The 12,582-nt window shown below is 50.4% G+C and overlaps 1 protein-coding gene across 2 annotated transcripts in view; it reads right to left on the reverse strand.

Moving 5' to 3' along the window:
- Window positions 1–12,582, reverse strand: part of il1rapl2 (interleukin 1 receptor accessory protein-like 2) — a 158,865-nt gene that overhangs the window by 20,995 nt on the left and 125,288 nt on the right. For both annotated transcript variants that reach the window (XM_049029688.1, XM_049029686.1), the window contains one exon: window positions 5,975–6,049. In XM_049029688.1, coding sequence (XP_048885645.1) covers window positions 5,975–6,049 — 75 coding nt within the window. The remainder of the gene's footprint in view (window positions 1–5,974; window positions 6,050–12,582) is intronic.

The raw sequence follows: 12,582 nt of genomic DNA on the forward strand, positions 1-12,582 counted from the left end.
CTCCCCATGGGTCAGACGCGACTTAATTGTGTGACGCGTCCTGTGCTCCTTTCATAACGAAAGCAGAACAATTGTCAGCTTGTGGGAGATTTTTCCCTGAGCTTGGCTTTCAAACCCACCCCCTCTCGCCTCCGGGCCTGAGAGAGGCTGGGGGAGACCTCTTGACTTCCGGGATAAAGAGTCTGAGGAACCTACTCCCACTGGGGAGCTTGAGCACATTAGCCGTCCCCTTCCGGAAAAGTCTACCCACATCACGGTGCCCTTCAGATTCACAACGCCAGCTCCTCGTCTGGCCAAGGTGAGCGTGTCACACGCCGTAAGTGTCCCCAGCATACAAACGAGGGGGTGCACAAGGAGGCGTCTGTTCATCTGGAGACAGGGTGCGGAAAGGCCCCCCCCCGCCACGGCCTCGTTAGCAGGCGTCCATAATGAGCCCCCCGATTTCCTCTTGCAGGCAAACATTCTTTAACTATGCCGACTGAAAGGGCATGTGCCACGTGAATAACGTGACCCCCCCCTTACCAATGATGGGCGGTCACCCTTGGTGACGAACCCTCAATGTCTCCCCTATGCCCTCTGCTGGAGTCCCCCCCACCCCCAACCTCCACCTTGGATGCTTTCACTCCATGTCTTGGACAAACAAAATCCTCAGTCCTTGAGAGATATATGCAGAAATATCTTAAAAGCATTAATAAAAACATCAACATTTTGCTCAAAATATACATTAATACAAATGCTTCTGTTCAGCATAAGGTTTTATGTTAAAAGGTGTTAAATGGTAGGTGTTAAACCCAAGTAAAGAAATAATCGCATCCAATATTTAATTTTATAAAAACCGTGTGTTGTACACAGTATATGTCGTATCTGAGCCCAGTGCCAGTATGTAGGTCTAAATGACTCATAAATGTGACACCTGAAAAGATTAATGTCTGTCCAACATACTGATTAGGTGATGCGAAAAACTGCATAATTTACCGTATTTATTTTGGAACGAGCACAAAAGAAAATACAAAGCCTGAGGCCACAGCCCTGGAGTTCACTGGCTGTAAACGTCGAGGCCGGAATCGGCCTGAGTTACGGCCGGCGGGTAGCCTGTCAGAGGCATTCTCTGATCTCACATCTCCGATCTTACACGGGGCTCTTATTTAGTGCCACGAAACACCTGGGGTCAGTCTGACAAACAGCTCATCACAGACGGGCTGTTTACAGTCTAATGGCCTTCTGCTAAACATATGAGCCGTCTGAAAAGTTTTGGAAACTTTTTGCAGCTCCTGTTAAGACGATTCTAGAGGCTTCTATATGGTGTGTGCACCTGTGTGTACCAACACGGATTTTACAGAAAAAAAATCCCACTTGTACAATACTAAAACTGGAAAATCCAGAAAGAGCATGCACTATGGCACCACCACCAGCAGGGGGCACACAGGGGCACCAGCTAAGGACCCAGCATAGCTCACATGCTGAGCTTTACGACCTGTGTGCAGGTGTGGATATGTGCTTCCATCTATTGATGCTCTTACATCATGAAGTCTTACTCTGCGGTTAAGGATGCCCTTTCTCCAAGCAGAGTTACGACCACTCTGCGTCTCCTCCAATCAGCGTTATGATCACTCTGCGTCTCCTCCAATCAGAGTTACGATCACTCTGTGTCTCCTCCAATCAGAGTTGGGGGGATGTGTGGCTCAGCAGGTAAAGCCTTCATGCTGCTGTATCTGTGACCAGAAGGTTGCTAGCTCGAGTCTCACCCTCAGTAGAAAACTCACATCGCTGTCGGGCCCAGCCCATAACCCCCTCAAAATGGTCCAGGGATACAAAATAAATGGTCTGAGCTTGTGCTTGGACCCCAAGCTTCACTCTCAACTGTATGAGTACATATGTGCCCTCCTGCAATCACCGTTATGATCACTCAGTTCCTATAAGGCCTCCTCCGATCAGCATTACGATCACTCCATTCCCATAAGCCCTCCTCCGATCAGCGTTACGATCACTCTGCTCCTATAAGCCCTCCTCCAATCAGGCTTACGATCACGCTGTTCCTATAAGGCCTCCTCCTATCAGCGCTACGATTACGCTATTCCTATAAGGCCTCCTCCTATCAGCGTTACGATCACGCTATTCCTATAAGGTCTCCTCCTATCAGCGGTACGATCACTCCATTCCCATAAGCCCTCCTCCTATCAGCGTTACGATCACTCTGCTCCTATAAGCCCTCCTCCAATCAGCGTTACGATCACTCCGTTCCTATAAGGCCTCCTCCTATCTGCGTTACGATCACTCCATTCATATAAGCCCTCCTGCAATCAGCGTTACGATCACGCTGTTCCTATAAGCCCTCCTCCAATCAGCGTTACGATCACTCCATTCCCATAAGCCCTCCTCCAATCAGCATTACGATCACTCTGCTCCTATAAGCCCTCCTCCAATCAGGCTTACGATCACTCTGTCTATGCGTTCTCCTCCAATCAGTCGACATTCCTTGCCCGAATGAGGACTGAGAGAAGGCAGCAAACGAGTCCTTCAAATGCCTGCGATGACAAATGACAGAAAGAGGGAGAAGCGGCTCAGTTCATGACTCCATCCCCCGCTATTACTCTGTCATCCTGTCACGGGGCCCTGCAAAGCGCCCGGCGGGGTGAGCCGCCTCCTCCGTTGCCTGTCACCCGCGTGTATTTATACGCTGCGTAAGCGCTCGCGACGTTGACGGAAGGACTGCGTTCGTCTGCCGCTCTCTGTTGCACTCCGGTCCGTGCATCCACCAAAGAGGCAAAGAGGGCCATTCTGCAAACACAGGGGGGCGCCAGATTCTCCCATAAGCATTCCTCTGGGGGCTCTCAGCATTTGTCTGCCAGGCCTTAGCCAGTGAGGAGGGGCAGAAAGTCAAGTGGGGGGGTTTCTTCCCTCTAAGACCTTGGCTTGTAGCTGAAGAGAGGCCCAGTTCAAGCTAATTGTCCCCTAAAAGGAGGAGAGCCCCGTTATCGGATATGATATGGCTGGGGGGGGGGGGGGGGGGCACACCTCCATCAGGCACTCTGGGGTCTAATAATAAAGCGATTTTGAGCAGAGGTTATGGGGCCCTGCCTTTTGCGATACCATTAAATCTGCAGGACACTTAGCATCTCGGTGGCTAAACACTGACAGCTGTGGCCTGCTGCTTCTGACAGCTTGGGCCGATTAATTACAGATTCTCTGGGGCTGCAGGTTTCCATGCACGACGTGGGCTGGAGGCGGGGCATCGCTGGGTGCTCTCTGTATCCCGTGTGACCCGCTAGGGCCGGTTTCCCTGCAATTTATACACAGATATGTAAATCTAAACCTCCAAGCCCCTGACAGGGGTTGAGATGGAGATTCCGGGTCATTATCCCCCTCACCCCTCCCTCGCCGTCTCATTTTGGGAACCGAGGCAAAAGAACACCAGCGACATTTATAGACGCCACAGTCACGGACAACTCTGCCGCTTGATAAATTGGAAAATAAATTTTTATTATGACGAGGGGGCAGTGTTGGAGTGGCTGGGGAAGTGGGACCTTGGGCGGGTAAGCGCATCAGATGGGGCCCAAGGCTTCATCTCAGCGACCTCCCTCTTCATCAGTCACGCAAGTAGCTGAACGGGAGGAGGGAGGGGTCTTGAAGTCACCGGAGCTGACGTTTTAAGCCCCGAAGATGGTAGCTCCTGAAGACACCCAAGGAGCAACATGGCACGCAATCTCCTCCCCCCTCCCCCCGTGAAAATGTGAGATGTGTATACGTGAGGCTTATTCATCAGTGGAAACCAGGAAGCCGGTGGCAATCTTACTGCCGACTCACATACAGAATAGTATTTGAAGGCATGTAGGCTTGTGCCTCTAAATCTTAAGCACTTCCTCCCCACACCTTCTGCTTCCTGTGCTGGGGAAAACCACTTCACCTGGGATCTTCTGAGAGCTTCTTCCCAGTACCACCATTTCCAACTTAATTTGGGACATGCGCCCAATCTGCCTGCCTCATGTGCTGTGTGATCGGTCACTGACGCTGATCTGTAAACTTTAAGACTGTATGAACTGAAGATTAAAGACATAAGATCATTATGTAGAAAAACACGCAGATCAGTCATGGTATCTTCATATCACATCACATAATATGCTTTTCTTTTGGTTGGTTTTATGTGGAAATGAAAGTCATTCCAAAGAGGATTTAGTCCATTATCCAGATGCATGAGGGTTCAGAACTGACTCAGGGCTGGGGAGGGCTTCTTAAAGTAAATATTAAAGTATCTGGGGTCAGTCTGAGTGTGTCTGAACTCCATCAGAAAGGCAGTGACCAATGGCACAAGTCCCCCAAATAGGCAGTGACCAATGGCACAAGTTCTCCAAAAAGGCAGTGACCAATGGCACAAGTCCCCCAAAAAGGCAGTCACCAATGGCCTCTTAGTCCCAGAACAAACTATAGACAAGATGCCACGTTGAGGAAAGGATTCATTTTGTGAGAACCTTCCCTGTCAGACATGCCGGCTGTTTCACCGAGTCTGATGAGCCTGCAACCCTTCCCTGGCATGAAAACCAGCAATTTTCTGCTCCAAACCCACCCCTTGGATTCCCAGCTTTTTGCTAGACCCCATTTATTCTGAGATCAGTACCCCCATCGTGGGCAAAGCTTGAAGGCAAAACCAGACTCTGATTTCCAATGAGAACAGGCTTGGGGGGCGGGGGGGGGGGGGGGGGACTTAACTCGAGGTTCTGGGTCACTCTTGATTGCGGCATGTCCAGGCTGACAGCGGAGCCTGTTACATCCCCCATATCACTGGTAACGGATGTAGACATACAGAGGGGAGCTGCTTTGACAGACTGACACATCCAGGGGCGGGTTCGTTGATTCTGGGTTTCCACTCACAAACTGACAAATAGGGTCAGAAGATCATAGCCGGCTGGCTGGTTAGCAGAACATGCTGCTTCATCATCTCCTTAAATTAGGGTTGTTTATTTAATTAGTGTAGTGACTGTTTGTGGCCAACAGGGGGGCCAAGCCTCAGGAGCCCCGGGCAAAAGCATGGTTTCAGTGGTGGTAAACACGTCTGCTAGACACAACACTGGTGGGGGGGTTCAAACGCCATGAATATACAAAAGATAGACAGGGTCTCCGCACCCAAACATGGGGGGGCACCTCAGCATCTGCCTGAGGGTGAGTCTGCTTGTCCGAGTCATCCTGGGGAACCATACTAAGAAACCAGAGGGAGAACCCCTCCCACCGCTCCGTTCCCCGGGGGACACAGACAGCACCATCTGAGCGCGAGCGGGGAGGTGGGAGGCATCTCTCTGGCACTGCGGGGGCCCGAAACTCCATCTCCTCGGCTGTCTCCCTGCGGTCCCGCTGCCGATGTGTGCAGAATAATGGTCTGTAATTTAGTGGCGACAGACAGCTTAAATATGCCTTTCTTCAAATTGTTTTGTTATTGTCAACCGTCCTGAGCAGCCAGTGAGATTTAAAGAGCGTCGCTATGGCGAGGAGCTCGCAGGGTCCCTAAGAAAAAGGAGGGAGAAGTGAAATCGCCTTCCCATCTTCCTGCATTCCTCCAGGAGCACCGTGCTCCATATTCCCGGGTTTGAGGAAATGAACCGGTGTCGGGTTAAACCCCGGATGCGGCAGGGGAAACCACGAGCATGTTCTTTTTGCCGGGGCCGAAGAGTGAAAACAATAATTACGTTTTCGTCATCGTAATTATTTGCCGTGCGAGTGCAGATAGAGCATGTCAGTGCGTCCCTCCCCCAGGTAACGGGACGCGATAATTAAACACGCCAGTGACTGACCTCGCACGCGACATTTTCTCAGCGCGTTCCGCGTTTCTGTCCCCTCGGGCCCATGTACTGGGACTGATTCTCCTCTTGGTGATTCCTTGCAAATGCACAGAGTGCTTTGTTACGGCGTGTTTTATAGGCTACCCCCCCCGGGCGAGTCTGGGTTCGACCCGTGCGAGTGTGCAGGCATGGTGGGGAGGACTCACCCAGCTGGACGTAGATGGCGGTGGCCTGCCTCTCCGCAGGGTACAGCACCTTCGGGGGCCTGGCGGTGAGCAGGGCTGCGAAAGGGGAGCCAGGAAGACGCAGAGACTGAGACACAGAGAGCACTTGGGTCTGTGTATCACTGAACACAAAGTGTGTGCGTCTGTCTGTTTTAATTACTGAACATGCAGTATGCAGATGTGTGATGCAGATCTGTGTTTGCTTATTACTGAACACTGAATGTTGGTCTGTGTGTCTGTGTATGTTTATTACTGAACATGGAGTCTGTGGGTGTGTGTGTTTGTAAGTGTTTATTACTGAACAAAATATGTGTGTGTGTGTATGTGTGTGTGTATTTATTACTGAAAATTCAGAATGTGTGTGTCTGTATATTCATTGCGGGGGTTTGTGCATATATTACTGAACACGCATTGTGTGATAGTTTGTATGTCTGTGTGTGTTACTGAACACGCACTCTGTGGGTGTATGGACCAGCCGTTTCCCGTCCTGTAATTTACGTTGTTTTATAAGCTACAGCTCATACACTGTGCGCTCACTCCCTGACTGATTCACGCTGTAGTCTCGCACACACACGGATACACATGTTCACACACTCTGCCATCATCGTGGCGACTCCCCGCCGACTCTCATTTCAAGGTAACCAATGATGTCTGACCCCCAGCCAACACTCAACACTCAGATACAGATGAAAATGTATTTTTTTTTTTTAAAGGGACATTTCCTCCTTCCTTCCTCCCATCCGTCCTGTTTGTGGAAGGACATCAGTGCTTGCAAACATGCCGGCGGGCAGATTTGGAAGGTGCCAAAGCACACACAGATGTGCACTTATACATACGCATGCACACATGCACGCGCGCACACACACACACACACACACACGAGGGGGAACATGCGGCCGCCCACATGCCCGGCCTGCGGATGCAGGAGGGCCGGTGTAAATGACACTCTTTGGTGCGCAAGAACGCTTGATTACCATGCCTGTGAAAAAGCGGTGGCCGGGAGGCTTTGCGGGGGCCACCCGCATACTCCAAAAGCTCACAGGATTCATTACATAAATTATTCAGGGCCATGCTTTGGAAGAACACTGAAAATTTTCCACCTGCTTTTAATGTCACATGTTTGGGTCCACGTGGACCCCCATGTGCCAACAGGAGGGAATGATCCCCTCTGTTATCTGGGGGCGGGGGGTGGGGGGGGTGTAAGGGGGGGGGGTTGATGGCGGGTAGTGCTGCCTAATCCAGGAGGTTTATCCAGTTTCATGCCGTGCAAAGCTGCTCTCTGCCTTCATGGTCATTCGTCCTGGGGGCTCTTCCTTGGGAAGCAGGATTTGAAAATGGGGGGTAAGCGTTCCTGAAATGTCGAGAGTCCAGCTCGGGGGGTGCGGACAGTGCTAGCAGGGACGTCCATGCCACGCCATGGCCTTGTGCGACAACGGCAGGGTGGCGGTTCTCTGCATGTGTCATGAAACCGGGTGGGGGAGCACCGGAACCTTCCGCATAACCTTCAACTCAAGGAGAGTGTGGGACCAGAGTGTTCCGGAAAGCCTTATCTTCTGCCTGGCTGTGTCCTCCGCTTTAATTCTGGCTGTTCATCGTGTGACAGCGGTGGACTGAGGAATGAAATCAGAAGCACTCATCCATCATGGGGGTGGCGGGGGGGGGGGGGCGTCAGCATGCAAATGAAAGCTATCATTCTTCTTAGTCCCAGGCTAAAGGCTCCAATCACAGGGACTCCCTGCAACTGCCAAACCGCTGTGGGTCAGCCAGCCCCCCTCCCACACTCTGCAGGACAGGCCCCCTATCTCCAAGACCACTGCACGACCCCCCCCAGATTAGACAGAAAAATCATACTTCTGCTACGACATCCAAATATTACAAAGCAACTGGTTGGTTTCACTACTTAAGCAGCCTGGTCAAGGGTTCAACAGCATGACCCTCCTGGAACTGATGTGACAGGGAACCTGAGCGGCGCCGCTCCCTGCTGCCCGGTCCAGAGAAGCTTATTAATACTCTGAAACTTTATTAAAACACCAGCTGCACCAAACCCTGACCTTGTGGGCAGTTCCCAATGTCTGAGAGCCCTGAGCATCATTTAAGCACATAAACCCCTGAAAGTAGGTGTTTCCTGCAATAATGATATTTTACTGCCATTAAATTCTTGATCCTGAGAACTTTAGATCAGCTACTTTAGGTAGCTCTTGGCTGCCATCTCAGATCTTTTGGATCAGTCAGAGTGGGGGGGGGTGCAGGCTCCATAAGCCTGACTGGGTCATTCGCTGAACAAGGTGCTCTTCTGCTTGTGGACTCCTCCCATCGGCACTCCTGACCAATCAGAGCAAACTAAGCTTTCCACATGACACGCCCCATCAGGCAGGCGTTATCCTGGATCTGCGTGGTAATTGATACCCTTCCCCATAAATATATATTGGTTAAACTGCCTGGGGATCTGAATTAGCTCCAAGAGCTTGTTAGCTTAGCTTCTCAAAAGCTGCACTATATCAGCACCTGGAGGTGCCGGGTGGGGGGGGCGGCCAGCAGACCCCCTCCCTGACCAATACCCTGGGCTGGCTGGCTGCAATTTCTCAACTTCTTTATTGGGATCAGGATCTTCTGCTGTGGCTTGTTAAGGAAGGCTGCTCTGGTCAATATCAGCTCCCCCTCCCACACAATTCAGTCCACCCCCCCCCCACGCACTGCTGTCGAATCTGTGACTTATCAGAGACTGCGAACTCCCTGTTCAGCGATCCCCACAGCCGGAACCCCTCCAGCATCCAGAACCTTCTACCTAGGAAAAAATATAATGGGGACTTCCTCCTGACACCTGGCAGGGTCTTCAGTGTCCCCCCCCAGGAGATGTACATAAATGAGGGTTCCCACTGGTCCACACCAGCTCCCACCGCTTCTCACAGGTTGTCACAGATGCTGTCATCGGTGGTTCCATCCCAGAGGTTCCCTCCAATTTCCACGTGACACCATTAATATTTAATTCTGACTGCCAGAATTCTGTCGCTGAAGTCCGTTACCAGCCTGACAAACTCGTCTTCAATCTCATCCTGTTTCTTGCCCATCGTCTGCTCTGGCCTGACTGCGTTTTTCTCCCATTTGTATTTCTGGTTACAGCTCCTTAACATTACTCAATATCAGCGGCCTTCATTTCCTGCCTGCCTTCCTGCCTTAATTTGGTCACTTTGGCCAGGTGCTCAGCTACGCCCCCCCTGCCTGTCAAGAGTAGAATCTGCCAGGCCGATGGCCAGAAATCGCGCTCGAGTCGGGATAAACAACACCAAAGCTCCGCCACGTGAGACCACCGCAAACAAACGGCCGGCTTCGTTCACACTGGAATCGCTGTGTCTCGGCATCTCGTTTGTTTATTCCCGAGATGCGGCCTGTGAGTTCAGCCGGATAATAAAGACATTAAACACCAGACAAATATGAGGTGCACAAACAAACTAAGTGAGCCTCTTTTCCTCCTGGATGACTACAGTGACAAAAAAACAATCATCTAAGACAGCAACAGACAAAAAAAAAAACAAAACGAAAAAAAAAAAATCAAGAGAACAGTTGAGATTGAGGTACATAAAATCACAGGCTGATAAGGTCAGGGCTTCTACACATCCTTGTGTGCCGGGACCTGGGTCACCTAAGGCGTGTTCCATGAGAAAATGTGAATGAGATGAGGGTGCAAATTTAAGCGCCGTTCCATAAATACATATAACATTCAGGGGGGAGAGGGTCTGCTCTAATGAGCCATCAGACACACGCGGAACACAGCCTGTGATGATGCAAAAGGCAGGGCTTGAACCTGCAGCACTGTGGCTCCTCCCATGTTTAATAACTGCTGCACCTGCCCCATTGCCTCGTCACACCCAGGAAAAGCCCAGCTTCACCTGAATTCCTTGGTAAACTATGGGTCATATGACCTTCCATGGTCAGATGACTCTCGACAGACAGCGGCGTTCCGGACCTTTCCAGTCTACTCCTGGCCCTTGGACACATGCTGCCCCATTGGCCTAGGCTTCCTGAGCCCCCATATCCTGATCTGTGCCCCCCCCGGTCCTGATTTCCGAAGCTCTCTACCCATCTTACACATAACATAAATTATACACAAAGAACAGGAAAGGAAACTACTTTGAATCTTATTAGATTTTCTTCCTTTTTTGTCTTAATATTGGAAAAGAAGTGCTGTGTATAACCCTCAAGTATGGAAAGACATTACACCAAACATGGCTTGCTTTCCCTGACCCATATAATGCAAAATGCACATCGTTCATATTGTAATGAAAGCCACAGAGTCTGTGTAAAAAGTTGAACAGTGACGGTTTGACCTCCTACTGCTGTTGGAGAAGGCAGCCTTTCAATGCCCCTCCTTTCCGCTTGGAAACACGACTCGGTATGCGTAAATTAAACGCAATTACGTTTAATTTGCTACATATTCAAAATAAATAAACACTGATATCCCTTTCAACGGGTATAATAAAATGTGGCGGAAACAAAAATGAATAAACGAAACAACCAAAAAGGCTGCTTACTGGCAGACGAAAGCGACAGGTAATATGCAAGCCGAAACACGTTTCGTGAGGTTCATACATATAGTATGGTCCTTTTTGCTTTAATTTACCGGGGTGTTGATGTCCCATGGGGGCTGAGCACTTTGTCAGGGTGAACTCCACCTTCTTCATCCTCCTCCTCCACTTAATAACTCAGCTGCTACTTCCTAGTTTCTTCTGTCCCACTTTCCCAGTAAGTTCTCACAAATCTGCATATTAAAACCATTAAGTGGAAAATTGCATGGAAAAAAAAAACAAACGAACTGGAAATCGGTATAGGAGGACGGTAAGTAAGACGACTCGTATAGCCTCTTTTCAGGCACGAAACGGGGAGCGGCGCGGAGATCGGATCCGTCGGCACGCGGGGCAGCGCCGGTCCAATTAACCCACCGGCGGATGCTTTATCGCTCGCTGACAAACTGGAGGCTTCCCAACAAGCCGAGCGGGTGACAATCACCACCGTCGCCGCGCTGAATCAGAGAGGCGTCTTTAAGCGTGTAGAAGGACACCCCTTGCGTCTGAGAAGCAGACAGGCTGACACCCCAGATGCTCAGCACGGCGAAGGAGGTGATTAGACACAGACCTTCAATCATGGCAAGACAGCGGTCCGGAGATACTGCAGCACGGGTGGCTGGCAAAGGGTCACACTCAGCGGGATCCGAACGCAGCACGTGGTACTACAAGAGGAATCACATGCCGAATTGCACATCACTACACACTGAATTACATACGGAATTACACATAGAGTTACACACTGAATCACACAGCATAACACACTGAATCACACAGAATTACACATGGCTTCACATAGAAATGCACATAGAATTGCAGAGCGAAACATACAGAATGACACACAGAATCTCACAGAATTAAACACGGAATCACAAACAGAACAACACATGGAATCACACGACGATACAGAATTACACACCGAATCAATCACACAGAAATACACAGGATTACATATGTAATTACACACAGAATTGCACAGAATTACACACTGAATCAAACAGAATAACACACAGCACCACCCAATGTGTAACTATGCTGTGCCTGAATCTGGGTTCGGAACATTCCTCGCACGCAAGGAGGTGTGACTGAAGATTTCCCATAACCTCCCAGTTGACAGTGACTTTCACTCTTCGCAGGCCACGCCCACTCTGAGCAGGGGGAGGAGTCACCCACTCTCTGGGGGTCAGGATTCACTGCCATGAAATAAACCTCATACAGACCATTTAAATGGCACTGACAGGGCCAGTGTGAATACTTATACTTAATCATGTGGATACCTCAACGGCTACATTTACATTGTAAAAGAGACCCTCTGAGGCAGGTCTGAGGGAGATGAGGTCACGCTGGTGGTAATGAGGTTAACCACATCCCCAGGCTCAGGGCACATCAGGCAGTCTCCTGCCTCGAAGGGCTTGCTCTCACTTGCGTAAGAGGCCACAAATGTAAACGGGGCAATCATGTGATCGGCCAGAGCATCTGAGGAAACAAGACAGAATAGTTTTCTCTGAGGGATGTCTATTTAATCGTCATTAAGGTGAGCAGGGGCCCCGTGTTCCGGACAGCATCTATAACCTGCGCTGAAAACTCCAGCATCCTGATGTTTGTGGATTTCACCCACGACTTGGGCATCCTTTATCTCCTCGGCCGGCTGTCTGGATGAGCGTTTATCGATCGAGAAGGTAATTAAACTTTAAAAAAAAAAACGTTGGGGGGCGGGGTGCAGCCGCGTGGAAGATTCTGGAAGAAGGGAGTCTGGGCACGCCGGGCACACAGACACAACTCTAAACAAACACAAGGGGTTAAAGGTCATGTGAAAGAGGCCCTCGATAATGAACCAATTAACGCTGGCAGACGTGCGAGCTCACGAAGGCGTTGGCTGGTCTGACGTGGCATCCATTTTATGCACGGCGAGAGCTTGGCAGGTCGCAACAAGGTCCATTTTCATTCCGCCCAGGCCCCTTTCACGATTTCCATGGAACGTGCCGGGAGCTTGTTTTCACCTCTACTGTGGCCCTCGTACCTGTGGACGGC

The sequence above is a fragment of the Brienomyrus brachyistius genome, chromosome 10 (assembly GCF_023856365.1).
Source record: "Brienomyrus brachyistius isolate T26 chromosome 10, BBRACH_0.4, whole genome shotgun sequence".
NCBI classification, from domain to species: Eukaryota; Metazoa; Chordata; class Actinopteri; order Osteoglossiformes; family Mormyridae; genus Brienomyrus; species Brienomyrus brachyistius.